Source organism: Hyaena hyaena, unplaced genomic scaffold (assembly GCF_003009895.1).
Source record: "Hyaena hyaena isolate Hyena2069 unplaced genomic scaffold, ASM300989v1 scaffold_63, whole genome shotgun sequence".
Lineage (NCBI taxonomy): Eukaryota > Metazoa > Chordata > Mammalia > Carnivora > Hyaenidae > Hyaena > Hyaena hyaena.
Window position 1 is genome coordinate 2,361,572 of NW_024080695.1, and position 17,330 is coordinate 2,378,901.

The 17,330-nt window shown below is 62.5% G+C and overlaps 1 protein-coding gene across 9 annotated transcripts in view; it reads left to right on the plus strand.

Annotated features, from left to right (window-relative positions):
- ABLIM2 (actin binding LIM protein family member 2) overlaps positions 1-17,330 on the plus strand; it is an 84,824-nt gene that overhangs the window by 16,211 nt on the left and 51,283 nt on the right. For all 9 annotated transcript variants that reach the window (XR_005528430.1, XM_039232101.1, XM_039232100.1 and 6 more), the window contains 5 exons: positions 851-938; positions 3,256-3,314; positions 7,826-7,882; positions 9,172-9,249; positions 15,674-15,820. Coding sequence is in view for 8 of the 9 variants with exons in the window: in XM_039232101.1 (XP_039088032.1) it covers positions 905-938; positions 3,256-3,314; positions 7,826-7,882; positions 9,172-9,249; positions 15,674-15,820 (375 nt within the window). In the remaining variant the exon portion in view is untranslated. The remainder of the gene's footprint in view (positions 1-850; positions 939-3,255; positions 3,315-7,825; positions 7,883-9,171; positions 9,250-15,673; positions 15,821-17,330) is intronic.

A 17,330-nucleotide genomic window follows, 5' to 3' on the forward strand; every position in this document is an offset into this window, starting at 1 on the left:
GGGTCTCTGGAGGCCCCAGACCCAGGATGCAGCGTTCTTGTGCTCTGCCCGCGGGCACAGCGCCCCGGATCCCTCCCCGCTGAGAGTGGTCACCGTGGGCCAGGCTTCCGCGGAAGGCGCCGGTGGTCAGGGGGAGGGTGATGACATGTTCCTGATGCCTTTCCCCACGACCTGCTCCTTCGGGAAGCGGTTATGACCGGCTCACACCCCGGGAGCCGTGCTTATTCTTCCCGTTCTAGGAAAGAGCGAGACGCCGGCTTCCGCACCTCACTTGGCAGCCCGCCTCCCCCGGGGTTGAGCATAACGCCCTCAAGGGGTGCCGAGTACGCTATTTTGGGGTGATCGTTTTGCACTGCGTAGAATGACGCTGAACCAGCCAGTATAACGTGTTCAGGTTACTTCAGTATTAATAGTTTCACCCAATTTAGTGGCTGCTAGGAATTGTAAGAACAGTAAACAGGGACGGTGGGGCCGCGCTTCATCATTCTTCACCCCACCCATCCTGTGCCTCGGCCTGGGGAAGTCTCGGCAGCTCCGGCCTCCCCCCTGCCGCCCCCACCGCCATCCCCCTCCCAGCTGCAGAGTGGAGGGGACCTGGCCGCCCTGCCTCGTGAGGATCTACAGGGTGAAAGCCCTGCTTCCCTGGGCACGTCGGGCGGTACGGCTGGGCCTCTGCTCCCCGACGTGGCCCCCCACTCAGCGCCCCGGACGGCCTGGGAGCGCCCCCTGGCCGCGAGCCCCCGATGCACACGCGACACGGCCCAGCCTCGGCGTGTCTGAGTATCCCGCGTGCGGCTGTGCTGCGGCCACCGTCCCTTCAGCAGAAACCCCTCGTCCCTTCTGTCCACAGGCCGGAGAGAAACACTACCACCCCTTGTGCGCGCTATGCGTCAGGTGCGGCCGGATGTTTGCGGAAGGCGAGGAGATGTATCTTCAAGGTAAGCACAGAACCATGCCGGCCGGTCCCCTAGGGCCGGGCGAGAGCTGGCGGGTCCCCTGTGGCGGCTCACGCACCTCGTGGGAAGCCGGCCACGCAGCCCGGGGGGTGGGGGAGCAGAGCTCGAGCGGCGGGTGGGGGGAGGGGCAGAGCCCGTGGGACCTGGCAATGGCCTGGACGTGGAGGGGGGCGCCAGGGCTGCTCAGACCTTCCCCCAGAGGACGGGCCCCTTCTCTGTGGGCACCGCTTCTCCTCAATGCTCTGTCTGTCCCGGGTGTCCCTGGAGGCGCGCTGGCGGGCGGCAGAGCCGCGCACGGGCCGGTCCGTGAGCTCACGCAGTGGTCATCTGGGGCGGCGGGTCGGACAGGCCTGCCTTTCTGAGCCGACCTCACAGGCTGAGGTCAGCGAGGACGGCCTCGTCTCTGGTGTCCCATCTTGTTCCTCGAGTCTCTGCCTGAGAGCCGGTGAAAGGCGTCCTTGGCGCGGCCCCCTCCCCGCCCTGTGCTGCTCTGGCGTCTGGCCGGGAGGGGCCCCTGCCGCGGGCATCGCCCCTGCTGTGAATAGTGCTTTCGGGCCTTCCTGATGCCAAGCATGGAGACGCGAACTCGCCATCCAGGGGGCCCAGCGTCAGGGAATAAAGATGTTTTTCACGGCTCTGGGCCGAGGCCGGCACCCCGTTTCTAAAGTGGGCCCTGCCGTGACTCTCCGTGGGGCCCGGAAGCCAGTCCTGCCCCCCTCCCAGCTTCCGATTCCCCAGGGGGTGCGACAAGGGGTCCAGACGCAGCTCAGAGCCTTCAGTGGCACAGTGTGAGCTCCGGGGTACTGTGCCAGGGGGTCCTTCGGGGTCCGGCCCCCGCCCTGCCTGGGCCACCTCGATGTTGGGACGCCGTGAAGGTGCTGACTGGTGAATCCACGCAGCCGAAGCTGTGAAGAGCAGGGGTCCTGGTGAGCCCTGCAGTCGTCGAGGATGGTGAGGCGGGCCGCCCCCTCCCCACTGCCACCAGCACCCCTACCATGGGGAACACCTTTCCAACAAATATGATGGAGGGGCTATTGACTCTCAGGAATTCTTGGAGAGACTGGAGGAAAATGATAACGAGATGCTATTTCCCCCCATTGGGTTGGCGGGACTAAACGGAAGGGCACATCTGCGTTGCGAGGAATCGGGGAAATGGGGGTGTCACCCCACTGGTGTGGCAAGAATTGGGAGATTGGCGGTGCCACCAAGAGCCTTAAGAATACCCACACCCTCTGAGCCAAGCCTCCATTTCTCGGAGTCCTCAAGTAAGAGGAACGGGCTGGGACTTGGGGGGGGGGACCCACCCCCCACCCCCAATGGGACTGAGAGACAAAACCCTATATCCCGAGAGCAGGGACAGATCAACCCTCTTTCCACGTGTGGGATGCCACACAGCCCTGAAGGTTTACGCTTCTGATGTTTAAGTATATGGGGAAACGTGCAAGACTTTTGAAAAAAAAATTCCAAGACATAGAAATATGTACATACAACATTATCCATCTTCTATGAAAATGCACATGTGTGCCCAAAGGCCGCCCCGGCCAGAAGTGGCTTGGAGATTATAGATGGCTTTCATTTTCTTACTTATACTTTCTTGGGGTTCTTTAATTTTTTTGAGTTTTTTGCTGTTTATTTATTTTTGAGAGAGAGAGAGCAGGGGAGGGGCAGAGAGAGAGATGGAGACACAGAATCTGAAACAGGCTCCAGGCTCTGAGCTGTCAACACAGAGCCTGATGCGGGGCTTGAACCCACAAACGGTGAGATCATGACCTGAGCCCAAGTCAGACGTTCAACCAACTGAGCCCCCCAGGCACCTTATTAATTTTTAATAAGGTCCATCAGTTACTCATCTATGACTTTTGTAGTCATAAACAGTTGTCAAAAATGAATGTTTTACACACACACACACCCACACACAATTAAATTGCCATCTCCCAGGAGCTCCAGGCTGATGCAGATGTTTTCCAGGGAGGAGCAGTAATAAGTTCCACCCCTGGTGTTAGGTCATGTGACACCCCTCTTCTAAGAAGGCCCCTCGGGGCTCCCCGGGTTTCATGGACCCCCGCAGGCGGGGGGCAGTTAGCTCACGGTGGTACACCTCCCGTTGTGCTGGGCTGTGAGCCCCGGGGGCAGGCGGCGGTCTGCGTGCCCCAGGCCCAGCGCCCAGCCCGGCACAGAGGATGGGTGGGTGAACACGTGTCCATGTGTGGACTGCCAGCTCCTCGCTTCCGACCCTCCGCAAGGCCCCCCGCATCGCGGGAAGGGACACTGAGCACCTCCTCTTGGACTCTGTCCCCAGGTTCCTCCATCTGGCACCCGGCGTGCCGACAAGCGGCCAGAACTGAAGACAAAAACAAGGTTGGTGGAATCTACGCCCTGCCCCGGTGCGTTCCTCGGCGCCCGTGTGCTGTCACCCACTCTGTAGGCTCACTGGCCGTCGCACCAGCCCACGGGCCGGTGGCGTGAGGCCTGGGGGTGCTGAGGTGTGCCAGGGGGATCCACCGAGGATGGTGCGAGCTGGGGCACGGCATCTCGGGGCCTCCCCGCCCCAGCCTGCTGACCTCCCCGTGGGCCCCGTGGACACGAAGGCTGCAAAGGCTTGGGGACAGGTGTGACGTTAGCAGGCCTCCGAACAGTCCCCAGACACCAACTGCGAGTTGGAGGGGCCCCAAAGTGCCCTCCGTTTCAGTCACTCGTTGGGAGGACTTAACAGACGCACTGAAAACTCTCCTAGTCACGGTTATGGTTTATTGCACAAGAAATCAGCCAAAGAGGCGCCCGGGGCCCGGTCGGGAGGGGTCCAGACCCAGAGCTGCTCCTCTCCCGTGGAGACAGGACGGGGCACCCCAGCCTGTGCGTCAGAGACCTGACTGGGCCTCCACTGACTGATGACTGACTGACTGACTGATTGACCGATTGATTGATTGCCACATGGTTGATTTCCCCGGGGATCACAGGTTGGCGCTGGCAGCACCGAGGCCTGCTGAGTGTGGGTAACGCCCACACAACTCCCCAAGCAGTCTAGCAGGTGGACGCAGATCACCCCCGGGGTAGAGGGTGCAGGCCAGACCTCTCTCTGGGCAAGGCCGAACTCCTCACCGCCCAGAGGCCCAGCAGTGAGGGAGGAAGCGGACACGGACCTGGTCCCCTTGGGATGAGCTCGAGGGAGAGACGGAAATTGCTGCCTAGCCGAGCAGTGGTGCAACAGAGCGTGGCAGGAGGGGCGGGGAGGGCGGCGGGCGGCGGCGCGCAGGGTCCCCTCACCCTTAGCTCTGCGGCCCGGGTGCGCCCCTACCGGCCAGGCGCCCGCTGGCCCCATCTGGGGAACTAGAAGGTTTCTGGCATGTCTGTTGGGCTGGATGGAGACCCATGGCTCAGGCCGCTGAGGTCCACGGGGACGCTGGCTGGGGAGGAGACGCTGGTCCCCGGCGCCCCGGGGGGTGGGCGGGCCCCCTTCCCGGCTCTCACTTGCCAGGCCTGTTCTGAAGGAAGCCAGCGGGGGGAAGAAACCCAGTGCAGTGGGCGGAAGGCCCCTGCTTCTCAGGCACTCGCCCCTCTGCCGTCCCTCCAGCAGGACTTTGCCAAGCGTCTGGTGCCCAGCCTGTTCCCGGCCCGGGGCGCCGAGCTGGCCGAGTCCCGCCCCGGCGTGTAGGGACCGAGGGGGATGGGGGGGCGCACGGGGACGCCAGCCTGTCTCTGGGACATGAGGGGAGGGGGCCGCAGGCTGGGACAGGAGGGCTCCGTGGAGGAGGGGCGCCTAACCCCAACCGGTGACAGCCTCACTCAGTTCCTGGACCCGTTTCCGTGGGCGCCGGGCCGGGCCGGGCCGGAAGTCCCGCCTCTGAGCCCTCCTTTTCCGGGCCGGCCACTTCCCCCCATCTGCCATCTTGTTTCTCCCGCTTTCGAAGTGGTGCCGGGGGCTTTGCTCAGTTGTCAAGGCGTCTACGGTTTAATTCAGGTTCCGACAGTCACCTTTTTTTTTTTTTAATGTTTTATTTGTTTTTGAGAGAGAGAGAGACAGTGTGAGCGGGGGAGGGTCAGAGAGAGAGGGAGACACAGAATCTGAAACAGGCTCCAGGCTCTGAGCTGTCAGCACAGAGCCCCACGCGGGGCTGGAACCCACGAACCGTGAGATCATGACCTGAGCCGAAGTCGGTCGCTTAACCGGCTGAGCCACCCAGGCGCCCCTCCGACAGTCACCTTTGATGCCCACAGGAAGGAGGCCCCTGGGCCTGGAGACCCCCTGCCTTAAGCACTGGTGGGCACAGACCTCCATGTGGCTGCTGCCCCAGCCTTGGGCCTGGGGGGTGGAGAGAGAGAGGGGGCCGAGCCCTGGGGTACAGGAGTGCAGAGCAGGGTCTTGTCCCCTTGGGGAGGGCGGGTCTGTGGCCACTGGACCCTGGCTTGGGCCCCTGCCCGCGTCTGCTCCTCTGTCACCCCGAGCGCTGCTCAGATCAGGAGGCTGAGGGACTGATGATGGTGCGTAGGGGAGCAAGGGGCAGGGAGCCCCACAGCCTGGGAGGGGACCCCGGGGGCTCCGGCGGCCCGGCCCGCTGCTCCCTGGGTGCACAGATGGCACCTGTCACGTTCTGGCTGCATTCCCAAACTGTGGCCCCAACTGGAGAACACTGGAATTTGGGCTCAGAGCCGCCCGCCCCGCCTCCCCCCTGTGCCCTGCCCCTCAGTCTCAGGGACGGGGCTGCCACGCCCTGGAGTCCCCCCCCCCCCCCCCCCCCCCCCCGGGGGTCCAGAGCACTCGCACTCAGTGTGTGCAAGATGGTGCCCGTCCCCAGGCCCTGCGCTGCATGAAGGTGAGGAAGGGGGACGGCCCACATGACGGGGGTCCTTCCCGCTAGGGACAGAGTTGTGGTGACTGGTGACTGGCTGCTCTAATGAATTACCACAAACTTAGTGCTTAAAGAAGCACAGATGTGCCCCTGAACTCTGGGGGCCGGAGGCTGTGGCCCCCCCACCCCAGAGGCTCCAGGGAGGACCCCTCCTCATCCATGGCCGTGTCTGAAGGCTCCAGGGTCAGCTGCCCGCCCCACATTTCTCAGATCCCGCCTCCGTCACCACAGGGGCCCCGACCCCCCTGCCTCCCTCACAAGGATGCTGAGACCCCAGGGAGCCCAGCTCCCGACTCAGGCTCCTGACTCTCCTCGGCAGAGGCCCTCTGGCCACGCGTGGGCAGCCTTGCGGGTGCTACTCTGCCTGGCCTGTCACGTTCATGGTCAGGGTCACAGAAGTGGCTGGCATGCCCCGCCACACCAGCCTCTCACACCGTGCAGCCCACGATTCCCTCCGTAACGTGCCGCGCCGGGCACATCCCTGTCCTCACAGAGCCAGCGTCCCTGACCCTGAAGGACCGCGGGGTCCTGTCTGTGGGGCTGCCCCCCGAGCCCCAACCCGGAGGCCTACCAGAGGGACCCGCCGGAGGGACCCCACGTGCTGAGAGGGCTCCTGAGAGTGACCGGGTTAGAAAGGGGACCTGGGCCATCCCGCTCCAGGACACGGAGGCGGCCAGCCCTGCTCCTGGCCTCCGGAACCGGCCGCGGAGCTGCCCCGGGGCCCGCGGGGAGCCCAGCTCCGTCCGTCTGCTCTCAGCCCAGGGGTCAGCCGTGGTGACCGCAGCCGCTGGCCCGGTGGGGGGTGCTCTGAATAGTGGATGGGGAGGAGGAGGGGGCAGAACTGGAGCCAGCTTCCGGGGCTGGGTCCCCGCAGACGCCTTGGGCACACCGGGTGCCGTGGCCGTCCCATGAGAAGAGCCGGGGTGGGCGCGGCTCAGGGCCGCCCCTCTGTGTCCCGGGCCGGGATCCAGGCCCCGGTCGTGCCCTGCTTGTCCCCCACTTCACCCTCCCTCGCTCTGGCCCCTCAGAGCCTCTTCTGTCTCTCCTGAGAAATGAGAATAGCCCGGGGTGGGGCTGGGGTGGGGCCGGGCAGTGAGCGCCCGGGGACAGGAAAGCAGAGCTGGACTTCTCCTGTGTCACTCGCTTCGTGCCAGCTGGTCGGGGAGCACGAAACAGGAGCCCCGGTCAGCGTCGGGTCACGGGGTGGGCGGCCCCGGGGAAACGCAGCCGAGGTGGCACGGGCGTCGCTGAGTCTCTCTGGAAGCCGTCCCTGGGGGGTGGGGACACACCACTGCTGCCTGGTGACCCAGGCAGGAGGAACTCGCCATTCACTGGCCGGTAACCCAGTCATCTGACAAGGCCCCTCCCTGCCAGGCTCCGGGACCCTTGGGACCAGTCAGGTCCCTGCCTCCTGGCTGCTCTCCAGCAAGAGAGGCCAGCGCTGGGGTCCCTGCAGGGGCGGGCGAGGGGACAGAGGGCGCGGTGTCCTCCCTGACCGCACACCCTGGGGCATGGCCGCTCCCAGGACAAGGGAGGCTCCTGGGTGTCTGCCCAGGGCGCTGGAGGAAAGCCTTCCGGAAGGCTGTGGCCCTGACTGCCTGTCCCCAGCGCACCCCTGCCCATTGGGTCAGGTGTCACCCAACACATAGCCTGCCCCGAGCACCTGCTGATATCCGCCCTCGACGTCTGGAGGGAGGGCGGGCTCTGGCGGGGAGGGGCGGGGCCTAGGCGGCAGGGTGGGGGGAGCCAAACCTTGGCAGGTGGCATGGGAGGTGGGTCACAGGGCAGTGAAGGAACATTCTAGAGCCTGGGGTCTGCCAGGAGGCTGGAGAAGAGCTCCGGGGGCCCCTGGGAGACAGGGCAGGCCCGGAGGGGAGGGGACGGCCCCACGCTCCATCCTGGAGGAAGCCGCACCCAGGAGTGTGGAGGGGACGGCCTGGCGCTGCCTAGTGGGCGAGTGGCCACGTCGCTGAAGCGGCGAGCCCGGCATCACGCCCTCTCCCTCTTCTCTTTCCTCCCCAGATGCAGAACCAGGCTTGCAATCAGGGCTCCCTGGGCACCGCCCCCTGTGCCTCACAGGTTTGTCCCCACCCCCGCCGCGGTGGCCTCACATCTGCTCCTGGTGTCGTCCTGTCCTTGCTGCTGTCCCGCAGACAGTGTAGGAGGTGCTGGGCGTCCTCCCGCTGGGAGGCCAGGGCTCCACGGCCCGTGCTAAGGTCCTGGGGCCGCCGTGTACATCGGTGCGGGCTGGGCACTCAGCCAGCAGGACTTTTTCTCTCCCAGTCCCGGGGGCTGGAGTCCTGGCTCGGAACGCGGGCTGGCTGGTTCTCTCCGGGGCCTCCTCCTTGGCGTGCAGACGGCTGTCTTCTCCCTGTGTCCTCACGTGGTCGTCTCCTGTGTGTGTCGTGTCCTGACCCCTCCTCTGAGAAGGACACCGGGCCCACCCTTGTAACCTGCTTTTACCTTAACTATGTCTTTAAACTCCGTCTCCAGACATGGTCACATTCTGGGGTGTGGGGGTTAGGGCTTGAACGTACGAGCCTTGGGAGATGTAATTCAGCCTGTGATGTGGCACCTCCCGGGGCCGCTGCAGCAGGCGTGGGCCACCGAGAGGGATGGAAATGATGTAGGAGGCAGCCAGCCGGAGCTGTCAGTGGGTGAGCCGTGAAGAGGCAGGGGGAGGCCAGGCGGGGGGCCCCGGGCAGGGGTGGAGGCGGGACCTGCGGTGCGGGTGGACGCAGGTACAGGAGCTCGTGGGAGCTGGGGAATGAGGGGGTCCACGCAGGGACGGGTGGCCTGGTGTGGGGAACAGAAGAGGGGTCTGGATGGGGAAACTGTCACCTCCAGGGAAGCAGATGTGGCCACGGAGGGAGGAGGGGCAGGCGTGGGCACTCGGGGAGCAGGTCACGGATGCGGTGACCACAGGGTCCGATAGCAGAGGACCGACTGGTAGAATGAGCTAGAACACGCCCCCCTGCCCCTTTAACCTAGGTGGAAAATAACCTCTGAGCAGCAAGCTTCCGGGTAGGAGGGATGGCCTTTGCCGTTGGAGCGCGCAGAATCCCTTGCTCTCGTCCTCTGAAAAGCAGAAAATTTCCTTGCGTGAAAGCTGGGTGGTCGGAGCCCCTCCAGCGGCGCCCAGACCGTGCTGTGCGCTTGGAGTTGCGCGCCCGCTGCGTCTGTCTGATTAGAGCTTTCCAGCCGCTCGTTCAAGCCCACGTGTTTATTTTAAGAATTCTTTCAACTTGCAAAAAAAAAAAAAATCTCGTTCCTGGCATTTCTGTCGGAGTGTGACCTGTGATAGTTACATCTGGAAGGTTCTGGAATCAACATATTCTGCTTTCAGTCTCCTCCTATCTCCTTTCCAGGAAACCAGAAGCTCCTCAGAGAGCATCATTTCCGTACCTGCTTCCAGCACCTCGGGGTCTCCAAGCCGCGTGATCTATGTGAGTTGGAGAGTGGGGAGGCGGGTGGTGGGAGGGTCCAGCCCCGGGCCATTGCCGGGGGTGCCCTTGGGGGCTGGGGCGTACACGGCCATTGGAGTGCAGAGCCGGGGCTCTCGCCACTGCTGTGGGGCGCAGGCTGGTGCAGACGTCGTGAGGTTGACTCAGAGCCTGCAGTGAGGACCAGCATGTGGCCCAGAAGCTCCTGGGTGCCGTGGTGATGGGGCCCGAAACGATGTGCCCACAGCTGTTGTCCATGATGCTGTCAGGTGAACACTTTACCCCCATCCTGCAGCTAAGGCTTGTACTAGGGCACACGGGAGACTGGGCAGGCGCCACCAATGACAGTGCACATCTGCACCTGCTGCCCAGGGACGTGTTCCTAACATATTCTGGCGAGAGGCGTGTGAAGGATGATACACGTTACACAATCCCATTTTCATTAAACACTGTATGTGTGTGTGCATGTGGGTATATGTGTGTACAAATGTATGCATGTTTACATAGGTGTATGTGTGCATATGGCTATATATGTGCATGGGTGTATGTGTGTGCATATGGGTATATGTGCGTACCTGTGTGTGTGTGGTGTGTGCATGTGTACACGCACATGGCTACACATGTATAAATGTATTCGTTTACATATGTGTATGTGTGTGTACATATGAGTGTGTGTGGTGTGTGCATATGAGTGTATGTATATCGGGGCGTATGTGTGCATGTGCATATAGGTTTGTGACTACAAGTGTGTGTGTGCATAGGTGTGTGTCACATTTTTCTACAGGTGTGTTATGGGTGCATATATGCACATGGTGTGTGTGTGTGCATGGATGTATATGTGCATTACATATGGGTGTCGGTGTGTGCACACGAGTGTGTGGGTGTGTATGGGTGTGCATATGAGTGTCTATGGGTGTGTGTGTGCGCGCATAGGTATATTGTGTGTGCATTAGTGTGTGTACAGGTGTGTGTGTACATACATATGCATGTGTGTGTGCACAGATGTATGTGTGCATGTGCATATGGGTGTGTGTGTATAGATACATGTGCGCATGTGCATATGGGGGGTGTATACAGATATATATGTGCACATGCATATGGGTGTATATGGTGTGTGCATATGGGTGTGTGAGTGTGTATGGGTGTATGTGCACATGTGCATATGGGGGGGTGTGCACGTGCATATGGGTGTGTGTGTACAGGTATATGTGTGCAGGTGCATGTGTGTGTACGGGTGTCTGTGCACGTGCATACGGGTGTGTGTGTACGGGTATGTGTGTGCACGTGCATATGGGTGTGTGTGTACAGGTGTATGTGTGCACGTGCATACGAGTGTGTGTGTATGGGTGTGTGCACATGCATATGGGGTGTGTGTACGTGTGTGTGTGTGCATTGCATATGGGTGTGTGTGTACAGGTATGTGTGTGCACGTGCATATGGGTATGTGTATGGATATGTGTGTGCACGTGCATATGGGTGTGTGTACGGGTGTCCGTGCACGTGCATATGGGTGTGTGTGTACGGCTGTGTGTGCACGTGCATATGGGTGTGTGTGTGTACGGCTGTGTGTGCACGTGCATATGGGGGTGTGTGTACGGGTGTGTGTGCATGTGCATATGGGGGTGTGTGTACACGGGTGTATGTGTGCACGTGCGTATGTGGGTGTGTGTATGGGTATATGTATGCACGTGCATGTGGGTGTGTGTGTACGGGTATACGTGTGCACGTGCATATGGGGGTGTGTGTACGGGAATGTGTGTGCACATGCATATGGGTGTGTGTATACAGGTATATATGTGCATGTGCATATGGGTGTGTGTGCACATGCACAAACAAGTATAAAATGATCGGGAACGCTAACTAACTGGAAGTAGCATCTACCTCTGGGTGGCAGGAGCAGCCGTTGGATGTTGTGGTATTTGCTGATCTGCCTGTAAGTACAAAACCATTGTCTGGGGAAGAGCCCCGTGGCAGGAGGTGCAGGATGGGGGCTGGGGACAGACCCCGGACCGAGCATCTGGGCCCGGCTCCACCCCTGCACAGAACAGTGGGTGACTCGGGGTACGTCACCTCTCCCACTGCCCTCCCCCACCAGGACCTCTGTCGTCTGTGACAGAGAGGGTTGGATCTGCTCTTCCTGACACTTCTTTTAAGCCCTGACCCTCATACTGGTTGGACATCCCCGACCCTGACCCTGACGGGCGGCCACAGCAAGCACGGTGGTCCTTGGCTGACCGTGGCCGTCACAAGCCCCGGGGATGAATGAGCACTCAGGCTCAGGAAGGAGACAGGAAATGCAAATGGCAAAGCAGCCATTCCAGGGATTTAAACATTTTTTTAATGTTTGTTTATTTTTTGAGAGAGAGAATGAGAGAGTGCAAGCAGGGGAGGGGCAGGGACAGAGGGAGACACAGACTCCAAACCAGCTCCAGGCTCCGAGCTGTCAGCACAGAGCCCGACGCGGGGCTTGAACCCACACACCACAAGATCATGACCTGAGCCAGAGTCAGACACTCAGTTGACTGAGCCCCTCGGGCGCCCCAAACACGAACCACTCTTTTAAGCAAACCGGCGTTTGTAAAAGACCAGGAACTGTCATGACCGTGTGATGAGCAGAGACACTAGTCATTGTTGTCACAACTACTTGCAAGCCTCCACAGCCGTCCAGAGTGCACTTCCTGGGTGTGCGTTCCACCGAAGTAGACAGGCCTCAGGCCAGAGAGCCGGCTGTCGCCCCCAGTCAGGGTGGCGGCCGCTCCCAGCTGGTGCTCATCTTGAGACACAAGTCCTTCCCGTCTCAGGGCTCTGCCTTGCTTTCTCTTTCCTGTCTCTGCTGGCATCTGTTGTCACCCTGCTGTGCACCTGGGCCCGTGCTCGGTGCCGGACCTCGGGAGGGTGGCCCCCATCCCCGTGGCATCTCGGTGTGCTTTGAAGGACGCCAGCGGCCCGGCAGCTCACTGGTACAAAAGAGAACACGAGTATCAGTGTTATGCTGCGAGCCAGCGTGGCCACTGTTAATATTTTGGAGCGCGCCCCTTAGGTCTCTTTTCTCTGTGTATTTTTTTTTTAATCATAATGAGGTCACACTGAATATTTTGTTGTAGCTTCTCTTCACCAGGGCAGTAAATCAGTAACCAGACTTGGCGTTATTGTGTTACAATGTATATTATTGACAGCTTGTTGTCATAAATGGCCATGTATGGTTCTTGCCTGTTATGCTGGATGGAGTCGGGGAGAGAGAAAGGCGGAGAGAAACCGCATGAACACGTATGCACACGCCCCGTGGCCTTCCGCCAAGTAGGGAGCACAGCCTCTTGTCACGGCGCCCACAGGAGGCTTTGGCGGGGGAGGAAATGGGTCTGCGAGCGCCCCGGGCGGGACAGACGCTGAGGAACGAGGCAGAGCCACTTTCCAGGTGGAAGCGGGCAGGAGCGACGCCGTCAGGCCGCCTCTGCGATCCTGGCTGTCGGGCTGACCCGGGCACCCCGGGGAGGCCGGGGCTCTGATCGTGGTGGGGTCGCGCGGCAGGGAAAGGCGGGGGGCACCTTGCCCAGCCCCTCAGTCCACTGCCAGCTTTAAGTTGATGTTCACGGGACCGAGTGGGTGCACAAGATGTAGGTGGTGTCCCCGTCTTACACGAGACCCTCGTGACTGTGGCCAGCGCCCCATGGATTTCAATTCCGTTTTCAAGCCCGTCCCAAGGACCTTGCCGGACGGGCACGGAGTCAGGGAGAGGGACTCCATCGTGAGTCAGATAGAGTCACGGGCCCCCAGGAGCCGCAGGCCCGGCAAGGGGAGACATGCGCCAACCAGCGTCTGCACCCCCACCGGAAGGAGCCAGACACAAACATCAAGCCAGGTGGCGGAGCTGAGCAGGGACGGCCTCCCGGAGAGGGAGAGCCGCCCGGGTCTGGAGGAGCCAGAAGGTGAGCCAGGCAAAGGGGCCTGGGACGGGCATGGCCGAGAGAGAGAGAGAGGGCGCGAGAGCGAGCAGAGCGCCAGGCCCCGGGCTCCGGATGGCTGGGGAGCCATAAGGAGCTCCTTGTGGGGGCGGCATGGCGCAGAGGGGTGGGCCACAGACAAGCCGATGCACAGGGGCCCCAGAGGGGCAGCATGGAAGTTCCGATCATGGCCCATCCCGACTACAAACGACAGACTTAGGACTTGAACCCGTGTCTTCAGAATCCTGCCCAGGGCTCCAAAGGGAAGAGTCGGAGATCTGAGGCCTCAGGCGTTCGCTCTCCCGACCTGCGTCACAAATGGCAGTGTCTCCCCCCCAGCCCCCCGGAGCACCCACCAGACCCGTGAGAGCCCTGGGTCCAGTGGTCACGGAGGGCTTCCTAGAGGAGCTGGGCTGAGGCCACTGAAGCTGAGCCTGGCACGCCGGGGGCACGGGGAGGAGACGCCTGGGGGCGAGCAGGCTGGGGTGTCAGCACTGCGCTTGGGGAATGACCGTGAGGGCTCGCGTCACCACGCAGAGGGGCCGGAGGGCGTGTTGTCCCTGGGGCTTGGCAGAGAAGAGGGTGGTGGCGGCGGGGAGCGTGGCTCTGGAATCACGCGGCCTGGGCCTCTCCCCACCCGCGCCGCCCTGGCTGTGTGACTCTGGGCGAGCTACCTAACCTCTCTGGGCTCTGGGTTCTTCATCTGTGAAGTGCAGTGGCTGTGGGTACCCTCAGCTTGGCTCGCTGTGAGCGTTTGGTGAGCGGATAATAAAAGGCTTAAGCCAGTCCCATCCTAGGGAAGAGCTCATGGTATTGGCGGCTGCTGTTGGCGACATTTGTTAGGAGCCAGCGCGGCAGGAAAGCCCCCAGGGGGTGCTTGCAGGGTCTAGATGTGAGCGGTGAGGGCCCGGACCCGAGCCCCTGGCCTGCTCCGCTAGTCCCGCCGTGGAGACGAGCGTGGGGCCCGTGCTGGCCCTGCTGCGGGTGCTCCGGGACACTGGGGTTGAGTAGAAGGTTCTCTCGGGGTCTGGGTGGAGCCGAGCGAGTGGGGGCCGCCTGACTGCCAGCTTTGCCCGCGGCTGGCAACTCCAGGCTGCGCTTGACCCCGAGAGGGGACCGTGGCCGGGAGGGGGTGACAGCGCGTGCTGGCTCCAGGACGGATGGGCGCGTTGGCACCTGCGGCTGGACCATGGGGACCGACACCGATCTTTGTCCCCGCCGTGACGGCCGGGCGCTGTGCGTGCAGCTTTGCCCAGCCCCAGGCCTGTGGGAGCCCCGCCGTGCGCCCCCAGGCAGCCCCCGGGAGGAGGGGGGTGAGGCCACGGGGGGCAGTAGCCTGAGAGCAGGGGGGCGATGCAGGGGAAGGCCAGGCGGAGTCACGGGAACCAGGATGCAGGAGGCAGGAGGCCCCTCCAGCGCCAGGGGTGGCTGTGTGAGCCACCTTGAGCGGTGGCTGTGTGAGCACCTTGTGGGGGCGGGGGCAGCCCTTGTCCCCCCACGCCCCCAGCTCATGGCCGGGCCAGCCCGTCCCACATCAGGCACTTGGCTGCCATATCTTAAGTAAGAGCTCAAAGTTGCCGAGTGTGTGTGTCTGTGTGTGTGTGCGCGTGCATGTGCGTGTGTGGTGGTGTGTGTGAATGTGTGCTGGTTTGGGAGGGTGTCATTATATGTGCAAAATGTGTGCTATTGCTTGGGAGTGTGTGTGTGTGTGTGTGTGTGTGCGCGCGTGCGTGTGATTTTGGGGGCATGAGTATGTGTGCCGGTATATGAGAGTGTGTGTGTGTCTGTGTGTAAGTATAAGCGTGTATGAGCGAGTGTGGGCATGGGGGTGTGATTGTGGGCGTCAGCGTATGTGCTAGTGTGCGGCGAGTGGTGTGTGAGAAAGTGAGCATGGGGTCTGTGTGGGAGTGAGCGACGGAGTGTCTCCAAGTGTGGCAGGTGAGGGGATGGGCATGTACGAGTTGTGCACATGTGCGTGCTAGTGTGTGGCAGGGGCACGAGCCAGTTGGTGGATGCGGGAGTGTGTATATTTCACCGTCTTAGATAGGACGTCCTCTGTGCGTGTGTGTATGTGCTCACCTGTGTGCACACACCACGTATGTACGTGCGTGCACGCGTACGTAGATGTGTGTGTGTTTGGGCCGCAGGCTGGGCCTCACGCCGCTGGCCTGCTGGGCTCGGTGCCAGGCGGGTCCCCGGCTCTCGTCTGAGCCCCGAGCTGGCCTGTGCACCCCTCCTGCTTTGCACAGAGGGAAGTGGAGGCTCAGAGAAGCCACTTCCCTAGGATCACGTGGCCTTCCTTGCAGGGAGGGGGCGAGGAGCTCAGGCCCACATGGCAATGACACCCCCCGCCCATGTGTCTTTCCCCTTCACCCCATTTTCACCCCATTTCTCGGGCGGGGCCCCGCTGTCCACACTGCCTGCCGGCCTTGAGGCGCCGCCCTCTGGGCTGTGTGTCCAACGGTGCCCTCTGCTCTCTCCCTCAGGCGAAGCTGGGCGACGAGATTCTCGACTACAGGGACTTGGCCGCCCTTCCGAAGAGCAAGGCCATCTACAACATCGACCGCCCCGACATGATCTCCTACTCGCCCTACGTCAGCCACTCAGGGGCGGGCAGGCAGAGCCGCAGCGAGGTAGGGGCGGCACCGGCGGGGGGGTGCCCGCGCGGGGGGCCCCGTCTGCTCCCTCCCCCCCCGAGGGCCTGCACCCAGCCCCCTTTGAGGGGCCCCGGCGGGCTCTGCCCCTAGCCCCGTGGGCCACCCGCAAAGGCTGCAGGGGTGAGGCTGGAGGAGCCTCCTGAAATGGGAGAGAAAGCAGGAAGCGTGCAGGCGTGCGGCAAGGTGCTGGGGGCCAAACGAGCATCTCATTTTCTTAGTTGGGGATGTTCCCCCCGATGTGTCAGTCATGCCCTTTCCCTCCACCCGGGACATTTCCTGCCCTCGGCGGCCGGCCCGCCCCTGTGTCTCGTGAGTTCCGTGTGTTGGTTTGACCACCTGTTTGGACCACAAATGGCCGATTCCCTAGTGTCCGGGGGCAGTGTCCCTCCGTGGTGACTCTGGTCCATGCTACACGGACTCCGCTGCCCACCTCCCCTCGTCTTCGGTGGTGGTGCGGCTCGCATGCGGCTGTGGGTGCCTGGGAGGCACAGGAAGAGCATTTCACCAGCTGTCGCCCGAGCGTGTGTGCTGTTTATATGTGGGTGGCCCAGACAGGCCCTCCCCTGGGGCAGGAGAACCCAGGACCTTGCACACACCCCCCCCGCCCCCGGGCCTTCCTGTTGGCTGCTCTGGGAGTAAGGCAGAGGCCGAGGGTACCGTGCTCCGTGGGCTGGTGCAGTCAGAAGCAGGTGGGAGAGCAAGACGGGCCCGTTTCCCTTGCTCGGCGGCCCACAGGCGCCCCCCCCCCCCCCACTGGCTTCTGCTGCAGGGGACACCTGGGACCTGAGGATCCGGGCGATGAGCCGGTTAAGAGGCAGGGCAGGGAGAGGTTGTGTGCCTGAGCTGTGCACGGGCTTCATCACTCAGCGTCTGGTCCAAGCTCCACTCACTGCAAGGGGGTCAGAGAGGTCAACGGACTTGGCCGTGGCCGCCCCAGATGGTGGGCGGCAGACCGAGACCGAATCCTTTCTGCCCCAAAGACCACATTCCAGCTGTTTCCTTCTCTGTCCCTCATGCTGCCTCTAAGACAGGGCTGCCAGATCTAGAGGGCAGCGATCAAGTTCCCCGTCCCCCACCCGCGGTCGTGAGACACCCCACCCTCCCTGGTCAGAGCTGAGGGTTCCCAGCTGATGGGGACCTCGGACATGGGTAGGGCTGCCGGGAGTGCACGGAGCCGGGGGCTGGGAAGGGCCATGCGCGCCTGTGGGGGTAGTGCTGTCACTCTCCGTCCCGTGGGGGCCACATGAACGTCAGTGAGCACGGAGTCCGAGCTGCGCTCCCTGACACCACGCCCCTCCAGGGGCGCACGCTGTGTGTGAATGTGGGTGCCACCCGCTGGGGGGTGGGCGCTGGGGGAGTGGCAAGGGAGGTCCCGGGTCACGTGCTGTCCTGCCAGGCACAGGGCGGCCAGCGGTGAGGAAACCTCTGTTCATGGCCGGTCACCCTGTAGTGGCCGAGCAGTGTCACGGTCCCCTCGCACCCGGCA